Source organism: Budorcas taxicolor, chromosome X (assembly GCF_023091745.1).
Source record: "Budorcas taxicolor isolate Tak-1 chromosome X, Takin1.1, whole genome shotgun sequence".
Classification (NCBI taxonomy): Eukaryota; Metazoa; Chordata; class Mammalia; order Artiodactyla; family Bovidae; genus Budorcas; species Budorcas taxicolor.
In genome coordinates, this window is record NC_068935.1 from 65,839,012 (window position 1) to 65,856,678 (window position 17,667).

The following is a 17,667-nucleotide window of genomic DNA, read 5'->3' on the forward strand; positions in this document are numbered from 1 at the left end:
TGATTAACCTTTTAGCACTCATGAGGCTTCCCTTGTTGCTCAGCTGGTAAAGAGTCCACCTACAATGCAAGAGACTTGGATTCAGTCCCTGGGTTGGGAAGATCCCCTGGAGAAGGGAAAGGCTTCCCACTCCAGTATTCTGGCTTAGAGAATTCCATGGACTGTAGAGTCCATGGGGTCACAAAGAGTTGGACACAACTGAGTGACATTCACTTTCACTTTGGTGCTCATGGGAAATACTCTTCATATATGTTAGGTCATTTATCTTACAATAGCCTCATGAAAGTTAAGGTAAATGAATGATCTTCCATTTCATAGATGGGGAATCTCAGGGATTAAATGACTTGCCTAATATCTACTAAGTAATGCATCCAGAACTACAACTTTACCCACTACAGTTTCCTAAATCTGAAAATCTTGACATTAATGATATCATCCTTTTTTCATTATATTTAATTGAAATTACTAGATTATAACAAGTAGCATAATATTTTCTTTCTTTTTTTATTTTTTATTTTTATTTTTGTGTTACTTTACAATACTGTATTGGTTTTGCCATACATTTACATGAATCAGCCACGGGTGTACATGTGTTCCCCATCCTGAATCCCCCTCCCACCTGCCTCCCCATCCCATCCCTCTGGGTCATAACGGTGCACCAGCCCCGAGCACCCTGTATCATGCATCAAACCTGGACTGGTGATCCGTTTTACATATGATAATATACATGTTTCAATGCTATTCCGCCAAATCATCCCACCCTCGCCCTCTCCCACAGAGTCCAAAAGACTGTTCTATACATCTGTGTCTCTTTTGCTGTCTTGCTATAGGGTTATTGTTACCATCTAATCCTCTGTCGTCCCCTTCTCCTCCTGCCTTCAGTTTTTCCCAGCATAAGGTTGTTCCCACTGTGTCAGTTCTCCACATCAGATGGTGAAAGTATTGGAGCTTCAGCCTCAGCATCAGTCCTTCCAATGAATATTCAGGACTGATTTCCTTTAGGATTGACATGTTTGATCTCTTTACAGTGCAAGGGACTCTCAAGACTTCTCCAGCACCACCGTTCAAAAGCATCAATTTTTTGGCATTGAGTCTTCTCTGTGGTCCAACTCTCACATCCATTTGTGACTACTGGAAAAACCATAGCTTTGTCTAGATGGACCTTTGTCGGCAAAGGAATGTCTCTGCTTTTTAATATGCTGTCTAGGTTGGTCATAGCTCCTCTTCCAAGGAGCAAGTGCCTTAATTTCATGGCTGAAGTCACCGTTTGCAGTGACTTTTGAACACAAGAAAATAGTCTTTTGCTGTTTCCATTGTTTCCCCATCTATTTGCCATGAAGTGATGGGACCAGATGCCATGATCTTCGTTTTTTGAATGTTGAGTTTAAGCCAGCTTTTTTTACTCTCCTCTTTCACTTTGATCAAGAGGCTGTTTAGTTCCTCTTCAGTTTCTGCCATAAGGGTGGTGTCATCTGCATACTGGAGATTATTGATATTTCTCCCTGCAATCTTGAAGAAACAGTTAACATAAGCCTAATTATGGAGACTTTGAGTTGACAAATTACGATTTAAGCGATGCCATGTTGGAAAGTAGGTGAGATGAGACAAAAGTTAGTAAATAAAAAAGGTGATTTTGTTTAGAGACTGATAGAGGAAGAGTTTATAGGGGTAGAGTTGAGATTTGATTTAAGAACTGCTCTTAGGTCTCAAGCAATCAATTAGCAGATGGTTATTTCCCACAGCCTATCATGTATGAGGTAATTTTAGTGTTGAATAGTAGCGCAACTCAATGAAAATGAAGGATCTGTAGAGGATAAAACACATCATGGAGAGATAATGGTGCATGCTGAACAGAACTTTTTGTGTCAATCAAAGCAGTAATGGACTGAGAATATGAACCCTAGTGGTAATATTGAAAGTGGGACTTCCAGTAAAGTAATAGACATTAATATTGAAAACAGCGAGAATCAGTTCAGAAAGATCCTGTTAGATACCACATTGTGATATGTCAATGTACACTTTTATAGCAGCTTTTTAGCTTTGTCACACCTCATATAATGGTAATAATCTTTGATACTTACTGTTGAGCATTTATGTGCCAGGCTCTGTACCAGATTCTTCACTTGTGTTACCTCATTTAGTCTTCAGAACAACCTGGTGAGGTAGTTGGTATTATCTCTATGTTATAGACGGATAATTTGCATCAGAGAGGATTAAAAAACTTGTCTACATTCACAGAGTTATCTAGTCATAGAGTCTGGGTTTGAACCTCAGTCTATTCATTCTGAAGGATGAGCTTGTAAGCACTGTGTTGATTTGTTTCTAAAGTGCAATTCCTCTGTCTGCCTTAACTTCTTAAAAAATACACGTGATTAATATATACATGCATACTGTATAGCACTCAGTATTCTGTAATATGGGGAAAATATCTGAAGAAATGAATATATGTACATGTATAACTGAATCACTTTGTTGTACACCTGAAATTGATACAATATTGTAAATCAACGATACCCCAAGACAAACAGAAATAAATTATAAAAATAAAAATCTGCTTTTCAGATACACACACATACACACACACACGACATGCCTGCTAAACCCTGAAATCTTTATGTATATTTTTTCAGATGTTAATTATGTTTCATATTGTGTTAAAACCTAAACAGATGAATGTTTAATGTGTATGTCACATAAAGCAAGACATCCACTGAATTTGATAAAATAAATGAGGTAAAGAAATAAAAATTGCCATTAAAAGTTAAATGATATACATAAAAACGTACCCACGTATAATTATCACTTTGATTATTGGTGTGGATTATTATTGTAATTTCTCATCAGTCAGGATTTGCATGAAGATGTCGAAGAAGCTGGTGCACTACAGAAAAATCACGCTTCTGTGACATCTGTGAACTGCACTGAAGCTGCAGATTCTGCCTGCCTGCCTATAGAAGATGAGTCATTAAGAACTACAAGCTGTGAAATACCGGCAGAACAAACTCCAAGCAGTGATCCAGAGAGAGCCCTAGAAGTAAATGATGTTCAAGTGACAGGGGAAAAAGAAAACAATTGTGATGATAACACTTGTGTGCCCTCAACTGCAGAAAAGGAAACAAGTGAAAATGTGCCTGTGTCCGAAGACACAGCAGAACAGCCAAAGAAAAATCGGATTACTTACTCTCAAATCATTAAAGAAGGCAGGAGGTTTAATATCGATTTGGTATCAAAGGTAAGTAACAGTTTTACCCATCTTATCATGGAACTGTACTAATTTCTAATTGATTGAATATAGCATCTGAGTCCATAAACCCAATTTTCATTATTTTATTCTTTGAAATGTAGAGTGTTTATTTTATAAAGAGATAGTATCTGAAATTTATAGTTCTGTTAAAATATTCTTTAGACCTAAGTTAAAAACACAAGAATGCTCAGTACTGTATCACACGGTTACTTCTGTATTGGAGCATGTACTCCACCCAAATATTCTCCTATTACATGGACACTTTGAATTCTATCAAGAAAACATGTCTAATGAATCTAATTATGGGTCCATGTTATTATAGTCAATCTATTAAATAAACTTCTTTTTAGCCCTTATTTATATAGTAACTATTTTGGCATCTGTATAATGATGAACATTTTGAGTAAACCGATGCATTTCAAAAATAATTGGTTCAGATGTGAGGGCTTTGGAAGATAATTTAATAGTAATTTGGGCAGGGAGGTTGGGAAGGATGCAACTGTCTTCAGTTTTTTTTTTTTTTTTAATTCCCATTCTTACCTCAAGTCTTTGGAGCATGCAGTGTTGCACTGGATTTATAGGAAGCAAGACAAATTTAGTGCAAAAGAATAGAAAACACTAGTAAGATAAAATAGTGGCTATAAAATGTTATAATATAGGGCTGGGTGAAAGTAGAGAGACCAAATACCATAAGTTGAGGGCAAATGGTGAGAAATTGCAAAGAAGTTGGAGAGGGTAGTGAATAATATCAGACTAGGATTTTTATTTAATGTGCTCTCTTGAAGTTCCATGTTATAAAGAAAGGAAGTAATGCTCCTCATATTTTGCTGATCTAATCATACATCCATCCTGCTGATCTTTTTTTTGAACCTGATGCTTGAAAATATATCTTTTTACTACTCATTGTTTTTTCCTGATTGTAGGTCTCTGTGCCTGATTCTGCCTCGGTCTGAGCTGGCTACTGTCTTGGTCCTTCCTCATATTTCTGAGCTATCTATTCCACCTAATTTGATCCTGGCATGCTTTGAAATTTACCATTCTTTCCATGTTACCTTGGCAATTAGTTTCTGGGTAGAAGTTTAATCATAGCCCACCCATAGTTTTCTTGTCCTCATGACAAGAAAAGAATTTTTTTTAAAAAAGAAGAACACTGAAGTAGTCAAGTGAGAAATAGGTTTTGTACTGAAAATTTCATTTTGAATTAGTTACTTGGATTTTAGAAATTAATACAGTATATATGCTGGATGATACTTTATATATGATGTAATGTTCTTACCAGAGTCTGAAGAGGTGCTCTATAATTAACCAGGAGATCTTCCCAACCCAGGGATCGAACCCAGGTCTCCCACATTGTAGGCAGACGCTTTACCATCTGAGCCACCAGGGAAGAGCCCAATGTGTATGGATATTCACACTAACTAGGACAAACAGGTGTAAGAGCCCTGTATCAGTTTGGGTCAGTTGTGAAAAAGCTTTAGATTCCAGAATTATTTGGATTCTTGAATTTCAGATAATCAGTTGTGAACCTGTAATAAATTGTGTTATATATTATAATATTAATAGGTATAATACTTTTTGCAAATAATTTTAAATATAACAAAATTATATATATTTATTCTGTTTTTATCAGTTTTTCCAATATTTCACCTTTTATTTCATTCTCTGAAATATTTTCTTTGTGCAGCTATTATATTCTCGAGGATTGCTGATTGATCTTCTAATCAAATCTAATGTTAGTCGATATGCAGAGTTCAAAAATATTACCAGGATTCTTGCATTTCGAGAAGGAAGAGTGAAACAGGTACTGTGCTGAGCAAGGATGGTAACTGAGTATGAGTTTAAGTTGCTGTGTTGTGTTTGGGAAACTAGTAGTGAAAATGTTAGTTGCTTAGTAGTGTCTGACTCTTTGCGACCTCTTGGTGTAGCCTGCAAGGCTCCTCTGTCCATGGGATTCTCCAGACAAGAATACTGGAGTGAGTAGCCATTCCCTTCTCTGGAGGATGTTCCCCACCCAGGGATCAAATCCGAGTCCTTCAGCATTGCAGATGGGTTCTTTACCATCTGAGCCATCAAGGAAGCCCCATTTTGTTTGGGAAGGATAGGCAAATAAGATTGTTATTTTCCTGGTGAAGCAGCAAACTTAAATGCAGAGTTCCAAAGAATAGCAAGGAGAGATAAGAAAGCCTTCCTCAGTGATTAATGCAAAGAAATAGAGGAAAAGAATAGAATGGGAAAGACTAGAGATCTTTTCAAGAAAATTAGAGATAACAAGGGAACATTTCATGCAAAGATGGCTCAATAAAGGAGAGAAATGGTATGGACCTAACGGAAGCAGAAGATATTAAGAAGAGGTGGCAAGAATACACAGAAGAACTGTACAAAAAAGATTTCCATGACCCAGATAATCACGATGGTGTGATCACTCACCTAGAGCTAGACATCCTGGAATGTGAAGTCAAGTGGACCTTAGGAAGCATCACTACAAACAAAGCTAGTGGAGGTGATGGAATTCCAGTGGAGCTATTTCAGATCATGAAAGATGACACTATGAAAGTGCTGCACTCAATATGCCAGTAAATTGGGAAAACTCAGCAGTGGCCACAGGACTGGAAAAGGTCAATTTTCATTCTAATCCCAAAGAAAGGCAATCTCAAAGAATGCTCAAACACACAATTGCACTCATCTCACACGCTAGTAAAGTAATGCATAAAATTCTCCAAGCCAGGCTTTATCAATATGTGAACCGTGAACTTTCAGATGTTCAAGCTGGTTTTAGAAAAGGCAGAGGAACCAGAGATCAAATTGCCAACATACGCTGGATCATGGAAAAAGCAAGAGAGTTCCAGAAAAACATCTATTTCTGTTTTATTGACTATGCCAAAACCTTTGACTATATGGATCACAATAGACTGTGGAATATTTTGAAAGAGATGGGAATACCAGACCACCTGACATGCCTCTTCAGAAACGTGTTTGCAGGTCAGGAAGCAACAGTTAGAACTGGACGTGGAACAACAGACTGGTTCCAAATAGGAAAAGTAGTACCTCAAGGCTGTATATTGTTATCCTGATTATTTAACTTATGTGCAAAGTGTATAGTGCAGAGTATATCATGAGAAGCACTGGCCTAGAGGAAAAACAAGCTTGTAGGAATGTAGGAGAAATATCAATAACCTCAGATATGCAGATGACACCAACCTTATGGCAGAAAGTGAAGAAGAACTAAAGAGCCTCTTGATGAAAGTGCGAGAGGAGAGTGAAAAAGTTGGCTTAAAGCTCAACATTCAGGAAACTAAGATTGTGGCATCTGGTCCCATCACTCCATGGCAAATAGATGGGGAAACAGTGGAAACAGTGGCTGACTTTATTTTCTTGGGCTCCAAAATCACTGCAGATGGTGATTGCAGCCATGAAATTAAAAGATGCTTCCTCCTTGGAATGAAAGCTATGACCAACTGAAAAGCAGAGACATTGCTTTGTCAGCAAAGGTCTATCTAGTCAAGACTATGGTTTTTCCTGTGGTCATGTATGGATGTGAGAGTTGGACTATAAAGAAAGCTGAGTGCAGAAGAATTGATACTTTTGAACTATGGTGTTGGAGAAGACTCTTGAGAGTCCCTTGGACTGCAAGGAGATCCAATTAGTCCATCTTAAAGGAAATCAGTACTGAATATTCATTGGAAGGACTGATGCTGAAGGTGAAATGCCAATACTTTGGCCACCTGATGCAAAGAACTGACTCATTTGAAAAGACCCTGATGCTCTCATTTGTGGAATTCCATCACCTCCACCTCTCATTTGAAAAGACCCTGGGAAAGACTGAGGGCGGGAGGAGAAGGGGACAAAAGAAGTTGAGATGGTTGGATGGTATCACCAACTGGATGGACATGGGTTTTGGTGGACTGCGGGAGTTGATGATGGACAGGGAGGACTGGCGTGCTGTGGTTCATTGGGTCGCAAGGAGTCGGATTTGACTTAGCAATTGAACTGAACTGAACTGATTATTTTTAACAAATGCAAATAGTAAGAGATTGCCAATTAAAATGTCTAATGTTAATTTTCTGATGATTTATTCTGTAGCTTGATGCTCATGTTGAGAAAATGTTAATTTCAGACAGCATTGCTAGACTGAGCTGTCATTTCTTCCCAGTTAGGGTTCACATGCCGGTGGCTTTTAATAGCATAGGGAGCAACTTGGAGTAATTAAGTAAGGGAACTCACAAGTTAATTAACTCTGAAGTCAACAGAGATGCCAGTAGAACTGGTGGAAGGTTACATGAAACAGCCTGACTAGAAAGGAAATAATAATCTTTGTATACATAAAAGGAAAAAAATGTCATTTGGAATACTTGTATCAGTAGGAAGCAGTTTCTTAACTTTAAAATCATATATTTTAGGTTCCTTGCTCCAGAGCAGATGTCTTTAATAGCAAACAACTTACTATGGTAGAAAAGCGAATGCTAATGAAGTTTCTCACATTTTGTATGGAGTATGAGGAACATCCTGATGAATATAAAGGTACTGTTTTTCATTAAATTTGTGTTCTCACATTTTTTGAGATTCTTATTATTTTAATATGCTTTCTTTGATTTATTGAGCCACTTGCTATAGTTTTAAAATATTTTTATTTTGAATGATCCAGTAGGTTAGCCTCTAGCAAGAAGTACCTACTTAAATTAATTAAAATTAAAATTTAGTTACAGTACCCACACATTCAAGTGTTCAGTGGCCACACATGGCTAGTGGCTACTATGGGTACTATGCAAACTATGAGATGTTTTCATAATAACATCAGTCTATGATAGATGTTAATTTTTAGTCTTGCTAATTAAACATTGTTATCAACTGATTCTTCATAGATAATACTCCTTTTTCATTATCCAGTTTTTTAACCATTTTTAAAAATAGAAGTTCTCTAAGCCAGGCTTCAGCAGTACGTGAACTGTGAGCTTCCAGAAGTTCATGCTGGTTTTAGAAAAGGCAGAGGAACCAGAGATCAAATTGCCAACATCCGCTGGATCATTGAAAAAGCAAGAGAGTTCCAGAAAAACATCTATTTCTGCTTTATTCACTATGCCAAAGCCTTTGACTGTGTGGATCACAATAAACTGTGGAAAACTCTGAGACAGATGAGAATAGCAGACCACCTGACCTGCCTCTTGAGAAATCTGTATGCAGGTCAGGAAGCAACAGTTAGAACTGGACATGGAACAACAGACTGGTTCCAAATAGGAAAAGGAGTACGTCAAGGCTGTATATTGTCACACTGCTTATTTAACTTCTATGCAGAGTATATCATGAGAAACACTGGGCTGGAAGAAGCACAAGCTGGAATCAAGATTGCTGGGAGAAATATCAATAACCTCAGATATGCAGATGACACCACCCTTATGGCAGAAAGTAAAGAGAAACTAAAAAGCCTCTTGATGAAAGTGAAAGAGGAGCGTGAAAAAGTTGGCCTAAAGCTCAACATTCAGAAAACGAAGATCATGGCATCTCGTTCCATCACTTAATGGGAAATAGATGGGGAAACAGTGGAAACAGTGTGAGACTTTATTTCTTGGGGCTCCAAAATCACTGCAGATGGTGACTGCAGCCATGAAATTAAAAGATGCTTCCTTCTTGGAAGGAAAGTTATGACCAACCTAGATACCATATTGAAAAGCAGAGACGTTACTTTGCCAACAAAGGTCCATCGAGTCAAGGCTATGGTTTTTCCAGTAGTCATGTATGGATGTGAGAATTGAACTGTGAACAAAGCTGAGCACCGAAGAACTGATGCTTTTGAACTGTGGTGCTGGAGAAGACTCTTCAGAGTCCCTTGGACTGCAAGGAGATCCAACCAGTCCATTCTAAAGGAGACCAGTCCCGGGTGTTCTTTGGAAGGAATGATGCTAAAGCTGAAGCTCCAGCACTTTGGCCACCTGATGTGAAGAATTGACTCATTGGAAAAGACCCCCAATGCTGGGAGGTATCGGGGGCAGGAGGAAAAGGGGACAACAGAGGATGAGATGGCTGGATGGCATTATTGACTCGATGGACGTGAATTTGAGTGAACTCTGGGAGTTGGTGATGGACAGGGAGGCCTAGCGTGCTGCAGTTCATGGGGTTGCACAGTCAGACATGACTGAGTGACTGAACTATACTGAAAAATAGAAGTATAGTTAATTTACAATGTTGTGTTAGCTTCAGGTGTACAGGAAAGTGATTCAGTTTTTTATATATATATACACACACACATACACATATATACTTTTTCAGATTCTTTTCCATTATAGGTTATTGAAAAATAGTGCATATATTTCCCTGTGCTATACACTATATCCTTGTTGTTTATCTTTTTTACATATAGTGGCACATACATGTTACTGTCTCTGACCCTCATCTATTAATTTATCTGTCATTTAAAGATTTATATATTCATTTCTCAAGGATCACTTTTGCTTGGCATATTGAATTATTTATTTTGTCTGGTTAAAAGGAAGCTAGATGGTGTGGGTGGGATCTCCTGGATTAGGTGAAGATATAGTTTCTAATCTTGGCTTTGCCCCACCTCGCTGTGTGATCTGGGGCAAGTTACTTACTTCAAAGTTTGTTGAAAGTTGAATACACCACTTTAGTATCAAGTGTTTTGCACTTAAAAGTGCATTGAGCTGCAGAAGTTATCCAAAATAGGGATATACTGACAATTCACTTACAAAATTGAGAAATATGGCAATTTTTTTTTTACTATGTGGAATACTGAAAGTCTGACTCTTGTTCTTAAAGTTTTAAGTCCATTTCTTACTGCCAGATTGTTTCTCCATAGTAGCATAAACTTATATTCTCTGTAAATTTTTATAGTTTTTATTTGTTTATATTAATCTAAAAAGTTTTTCTGTTCCAGTAACAGTCCAGTTACATTTTTTTCTGTTCTTGGTTTAAAGAAATAGTATTTAGGGGATCCTTATATTTTGAGATGAAATTATAAGTCAGTTGGATTGATACCTCTAGCCATACAGAAATTAGTTTCTTTACTTTTTAGTCATAGTTCATTGTTCCAAGGTTTAGGAAGGAATAGCAATTCAAAAAAATCAAGTGCTACTATATCCTTATTTTAACCAAAAATTTACCATTAGTCATTTTTAATATTTCAAAGTGTAATCATTGACATTAGTCTGCAGTTGATAGTAAAGTAAGATTATTGCCAACGATGGAAAACTGTTGTGATGGTTAATGAATTATGTAATGCTTTTCTAATTTTTTGAATCCATAAAATACTAAACAGAGAATCATTTTTTAAAGCTTAAAAATTGTGTCATTAGTCCAGTTAGGATAGTGAGGTTGTTCCTAGTTTTTTCCCTCTAAAATCAATGGTCTCGGTCCAAAATGTAGTAATACTACCACCAACTGTGTCCTTTGCTAAGTGTTTTAAGCAAACTTGATCTCATTTTTGTACAGTGGTTTTAAATGGAAATTTGGTTCTGATTTTAACTAATAAATTTTCCTCTTTCTTTTCATAGCCTATGAGGAAATTAAATTTTCTGAATATTTAAAAACTCAAAAATTAACCCCCAACCTCCAATATTTTGTCCTGCACTCAATGGCAATGACATCAGAGACAGGCAGCAGTACCATAGATGGTCTCAAAGCTACCAAAAACTTTCTTCAGTGTCTTGGACGATATGGCAACACTCCATTTTTGTTTCCTTTATATGGTCAAGGAGAACTCCCTCAGTGTTTCTGCAGGTAAGACGGGCATTGGTTTTCTTATCTCTTCTTAAAATGATACTTGAATAACATGAAAATTAGAAAGACAAAAATGAAATTTAGTCAAGATTTAGTATATGCAGACATACTATTTGTTATTCAACTCACCCCTCCCCTCTTCCGCCATTGCTAATTCTTAGGCTGAAGCCTAATGAGTTCATGTTAATCTTTGTTTTTTATTAAATTAATTAATTTATTTTAATTGGAGGATGATTACTTTTTTTTTTTTTTAGTTTTTGCCGTACATTGACATGAATCAGCCATGGGTGTACATGTGTTCCCCATCCTGAATTCCTCTCCCACCTCCCTCCCCATCCCATCCCTCAGGGTCATCCCAGTACACTGGCCCCATTGACCCTGTCTCATGCATCGAACCTTGACTGGTGATCTATTTCGCATATGGTAATATATATGTTTCAGTGCTGTTCTCTCAAATCATCCCACCCTTGCCTTCTCCCACAGAGTCCAAAAGTCTGTTCTTTACATCTGTGTCTCCTTTGCTGTCTGGCATATAGCGTCATCATTATAATCGTTTTAAATTACATAGATATGCGTTAATATACTCTATTGGTGTTTTTCTTTAACTTACTTCAGTCTATATAATAGATTCCAATTTCATCCACTTCATTAGAACTGAGTCAAATGTATTCTTTTTAATAGCTAAGTAATATTCCTTTGTGTATATGTACCACGGCTTTCTTATCCATTCGTCTGCTGATGACCACCTAGGTTGCTTCCATGTCCTGGCTATTGTAAACAGTGCTGCGATGAATATTGTGGTACATGTGTCTCTTTCAATTCTGGTTTCCTTGGTTTGTATGCCCAGCACTGGTATTGCTGGGTCGTATGGCAGTTCTATTTCCAGTTTTTTAAGGAATCTCCACATTTATCCCTAGTGGATGTACTAGTTTGCATTCCCACCAACAGTGTGAGAGGGTTCCCTTTTCTCCACACCCTCTCGAGCATTATTATTTATAGACTTTTTGATAGCAGCCATTCTGACCGGCATGAGATGGTACATCATTGTGGTTTTGATTTGCATTTCTCTGATAATGAGTGATGTTGAACATCTTTTCATGTGTTTGTTAGCCATCTGTATGTCTTCTTTGGAGAAATGTCTGTTTAGATCTTTGGCCCAATTTTTGATTGGGTTGTTTATTTTTCTGGAGTTGAGCTACAGGAGCTGCTTGTATATTTTTGAGATTAATTCTTTGTCAGTTGCTTCATTTGCTATTATGTTCTCCCATTCTGAAGGCTGTCTTTTTACCTTGCTTATACTTTCGTTCATTGTGCATAAGCTTTTAAGTTTAATTAGGTCCCATTTGTTTATTTTTGCTTTTATTTCCATTACTCTGGGGGATGGGTCATAGAGTATCCTGCTGTGATTTATGTCAGAGTGTTTTGCTATGTTTTCTTCTAGGAGTTTTATAGTTTCTGGTCTTACATTTAGATCTTTAATTCATTTTGAGTTTTATTTTGTGTATGGTGTTAGAAAGTGTACAAACTAGTACAGCCACTGTTCTCCATAGTGGCTGTACTAGTTTGCATTCCCAGCAACAGTGTAAGAGGGTTCCCTTTTCTCCAGCATTTATTGTTTTTATACTTTTTGATGGTAGCCATTCTGACTGGTATGAGATGGTCAGTCAGTTAGTCAGTTCAGTTGCTCAGTCGTGTCTGACTCTTTGCGACCCCATGAATCGCAGCACGCCAGGCCTCCCTGTCCATCACCAACTCCCAGAGTTCACTCAGACTTTCATCCATCGAGTCAGTGATACCATCCAGCCATCTCATCCTCTGCCATCCCCTTCTCCTCCTGCCCCCAATCCCTCCCAGCATCAGAGTCTTTTCCAATGAGTCAACTCTTCGCATGAGGTGGCCAAAGTACCAGAGTTTCAGCTTTAGCATTATTCTTTCCAAAGAAATCCCAGGGCTGATCTCCTTCAGAATGGACTGGTTGGATCTCCTTGCAGTCCAAGGGACTCTCAAGAGTCTTCTCCAACACCACAGTTGAAAAGCATCAGTTCTTCAGCACTTAGCCTTCTTCACAGTCCAACTCTCACATCCATACATGACCACAGGAAAAACCATAGCCTTGACTGGATGGACCTTAGTCGGCAAAGTAGGTACCGCATTTTTGTTTTGATTTCCATTTCTATGATAATGAGTGATGTTGAGAATATTTTCATGTGTTTATTAGCCATGTGTATGTCTTCAGACACATGTTTAGTTAGTTCTTTGGCCCACTTTTTGATTGGGTCATTTATTTTTCTGGTATTGAGCTGCAGGAGCTGCTTGTATATTTTTGAGATTAATTCTTTGTTAGTTGTTTTGTTTTCTGTTATTTTCTCCCATTGTGAAGGATACCTTTTCACCTTGCTTATAGTTTCCTTCATTGTGCAAAAGCTTTTGCATTTAATTAGGTGCTGTTTGTTTATTTTTGTTTTTATTTCCATTACTCTGGGAGATAGGGCATAGAGGATCTTGCTGTGATTCATGTCACAGCATGTTTTGCCTATGTGTTCCTCTAAGAGTTTTATAGTTCCGGTCTTATATTCAGATCTTTAATCCATTTTTGAGTTTATTTTTCTGTATAGTTTTAGAAAGTGTTTTAGTGACTTTCTTTTACAAGTGGTTGTCTAGTTTTCCCAGCACCGCTTGTTAAAGAGATTGTCTTTTCTCCATTGTATATTCTTGCCTCCTTTATCAAAGATAATGTGTCCATAGGGTCATAGATTTATCTCTGGGTTTTCTATTTTGTTCCATTGATCTATATGTCTTCCTTGTGCCAGTACCATACTGGCTGATGACTGTAGCTTTGTATTATAGTCTAAAGTCAGGCAGGTTGATTCCTCCGGTTTCATTCTTGTTTCTCAAGATTGCTTTGGCTATTTGAGGGTTTTTGTGTTTCCATAGAAATTGTGAAATTGTTTCTTGTAGTTCTGTGAAAAATACCGTTGGTAGCTGGATAGGGATTGCGTTAAATCTATAGATTGCTTTGGGCAGTATACTCATTTTCACTATATTTATTCTTCCAATGCACAAGCATGGTATCTTTCTCCATATATTTGTGTCATATTTGATTTCTTTCATCTGTGTTTTATAGTTCTCTATATACAGGTCTTTTTTTTTTTTTTAGTTAAATTTATTCCTAAATATTTCATTCTTTTTCTTGTAAGGTGAATGGGATTGTTTCCTTAATTTCACTTTCTCTTTTCTCATTATTATTATATAGGAATGCAAGGGATTTCTCTGTGTTAATTTTACATCCCACAAGTTTACTATATTCATTCATTAGGTCTAGTAATTTTCTCGCTGTGTCTTTAGGGTTTTCAATGTAGAAGATCATGTCATCTGCAGACAGTGAGAGTTTTTCTTCTTCTTTTCCATTCTGGGTTCCTTTATTTTTTTTCCTTCTCTGATTGCTGTGACTCAAACTTCCAAAACTCTGTTGAATAGTAGTAGTGAGAATGGGAACCCTTGTCTTGTTCCTGATTTTAGAGGCAATGCTTTCAGTTTTTCCCCACTGAGGATAATGTTTGCTATTGGTTTGTCATATATGGCTTTTATTATGTTAAGGTCTGTGACTTCTACGCCTGCTTTCTGGAGATTTTTCATCATAAATGGGTGTTCAGTTTTGTTAAAGGCTTTGTCTGCATCTGTTCAATTTATCATATGGTTTTTATCTTTCAATTTGTTAATATGGTGTAACAGATTGATTTGCGAATATTGAAAGCCCACTTTATCATAATGTATGATCTTTTTAATATGGTTTTGGTTCTGTAGGCTAGAATTTTGTTGAAGATTTTTGCATGTATGTTTATCAGTGATATTGACCTTTAGTGTTCTTATTTGATGTTTCTCTTCTGTCTTGAGGTAGGCATGTATAGCTATGAACACCCCTCTTAACACTGCTTTTACTGAAACCATTAGGATTTTGGATTGTCATGTTTTCATTTTCATTTGTTTCTATGAATATTTTGATTTCTTTTGTAATCTGTTGGGTATTCAAAAGCGTGTTGTTTATCCTCCATATATATTTATTTTAGTAGTATTTTTTCCTGTAGTTGATGTCTAATCTTACTGCATTTTGATCAGAAAAGATGCTTGAAATAATCTCCATGTTTTCAAATTTACCAATGCTAGATTTATGGTCCAGGATGTAATCTATCCTGGAGAATGTCCCATGTGCATTTGAAAAAAGGTGAGATCCATATTTGGGGGGTGAAATGCCCTGTATGTAAGTATATATATATTTATTAATATGTGTTTTATATTTATTAATATATTATATATTATATTAGGTAATATATATTAATGTTATATATATAGGTCTAACTGGTCTACTTTATCATTTAAAGCTTGTGTTTCCTTGCTAATTTTCTGTTTGGTTGATCTATCCATAGGTGTGAGTGGGGTATATAGTTCAGTTCAGTCGCTCAGTCGTATCTGACTCTTTGTGACCCCATGAACTGCAGCATGCCAGGCCTCCCTGTCCATCACCAACTCCCAGAGTTCACTCAAACTCATGCCCATTGAGTAGGTGATACTATCCAGCTATCTCATCCTCTGTCGTCCCCTTCTCCTCCTGCCCACAATCCCTCCCAGCATCAGGGTCTTTTCCAATGAATCAGCTGTTTGCATGAGCTGGCCAAAGTATTGGAGTTTCAGCTTTAGCATCAGTCCTTCCATTGAACACCCAGGACTGGTCTCCTTTAGAATGGACTGGTTGGATCTCCTTGCAGTCCAAGGGACTCTCAAGAGTCTTCTCCAACAACCCAGTTCAAATGCATCAGTTCTTCAGTACTCAGCTTTCTTCACAGTCCAAACTCACATCAATACATGACCACTGGAAAAACCATAGCCTTGACTCGATAGACCTTTGTTGGCAAAGTAATGTCTCTGCTTTTGAATATGCTATCTAGGTTGGTCATAACTTTCCTTCCAAGGAGTAAGCATCTTTTAATTTCATGGCTGCAGTCAGCTTTAGCATCAGTCCTTCCATTGAACACCCAGGACTGGTCTCCTTTAGAATGGACTGGTTGGATCTCCTTGCAGTCCAAGGGACTCTGAAGAGTCTTCTCCAACACCACAGTTCAAAAGCATCAATTCTTAGTACTCAGCTTTCTTCACAGTCCAACTCTCACATCAATACATGACCACTGGAAAAACCATTGCCTTGACTCGATGGACCTTTGTTGGCAAAGTAATGTCTCTGCTTTTGAATATGTTGTCTAGGTTGGTCATAACTTTCCTTCCAAGGAGTAAACGTCTTTTAATTTCATGGCTGCAGTCACCATCTGCAGTGATTTAGGAGCCCCCCAAAATAAAGGCTGACACTGTTTCCACTTTTTCCTCATCTATTTCCCATGAAGTGATAGGACCAGATGCCATGATCTTCGTTTTCTGAATGTTGGGCTTTAAGCCAACTTTTTCACTCTCCACTTTCATCAAGAGGCTTTTTAGTTCCTCTTCACTTTCTGTCATAATGGTGATGCCGTCTGCATATTTGAGGTTATTGATATTTCTTCTGCCAGTCTTGATTCCAGCTTGTGCTTCTTTCAGCCCAGAGTTTCTCATGATGCATTCTGCATATAAGTTAAATAAGCTGGGTGACAATATACAGCCTTGACGTACTCCTTTTCCTATTTGGAACCAGACTGTTGTTCCATGTCCAGTTCTAACTGTTGCTTCCTGACCTGCATGTAGGGTTCTCAGGAGGCAGATCAGGTGGTCTGGTATTCCCATCTCTTGAAGAATTTTCCACAGTTTTTGTGATCCACACAGTCAAAGGCTTTGGCATAGTCAATAAAACAGAAATAGATGTTTTTCTGGAACTCTCTTGCTTTTTCGATTATCCAGAGGATGTTTGCCATTTGATCTCTGGTTCCTTTGCCTTTTCTAAAACCAGCTTGAACATTTGGAAGTTCATGGTTCACGTATTGTTGAAGACTGGCTTGGAGAATTTTAAGCATTACTTTACTAGCGTGTGAGATGAGTGCAATTGTGCGGTAGTTTGAGCATTCTTTGGGATTGCCTTTCTTTGGGATTGGAATGAAAACTGACCTTTTCCAGTCCTGTGGCCCCTGCTTAGTTTTCTAAATTTGCTGCCATATTGAATGCAGTGCTTTCACAGCATCATATTTCAGGATTTGAAATAGCTCAACTGGAATTCCGTCACCTCCCCTAGGTTTGTTCATAGTGATGCTTTCTAAGGCCCACTTGACTTCAAGTTCCAGAATGTCTGGCTCTAGGTGAATGATCACTCCATCGAGTTCTCTACTATTACCTTGTTATCATTCATTTCCCCTTTCATACTTGTTAAGCATATGTCTTATGTATTGTGCTGATCCTGTGTGGTGAGCACATATATTTATAAGTGTAATATCTTCTTGGATTGTACCTTTGATCATTCGGTCATGTCTTTCTTTGTCTCTTATCACGATCTTTATTTCAAAGTCTCTTTTATCTGATATGAGGATTGCTGCTCCTGCTTTCCTTTGGTCTCCATTTGAATGAAATATCTTTCTTCAGCCCTTCCCTTTCAGTCTGTATGTGTCCCTAGGTTTGAGTTGAGTCTCTTGTAGACAGCATATATTAAAGTCTTGTTTTTGTATCCATTTCGCCAGTCTTTGTCTTTTGGTTGGAGCATTTAACCCATTTACTTTTAAGGCAAT

At 37.5% G+C, this 17,667-nt stretch overlaps 1 protein-coding gene across 1 annotated transcript in view; it reads left to right on the top strand.

Annotated features, from left to right (window-relative positions):
* The window catches only part of CHM (CHM Rab escort protein), a 237,326-nt gene that overhangs the window by 98,269 nt on the left and 121,390 nt on the right, over positions 1-17,667 (top strand). Inside the window, exons 5-8 of the mRNA XM_052662673.1 lie at positions 2,845-3,232; positions 4,929-5,045; positions 7,642-7,762; positions 10,747-10,972. Coding sequence (XP_052518633.1) covers positions 2,845-3,232; positions 4,929-5,045; positions 7,642-7,762; positions 10,747-10,972 — 852 coding nt within the window. The remainder of the gene's footprint in view (positions 1-2,844; positions 3,233-4,928; positions 5,046-7,641; positions 7,763-10,746; positions 10,973-17,667) is intronic.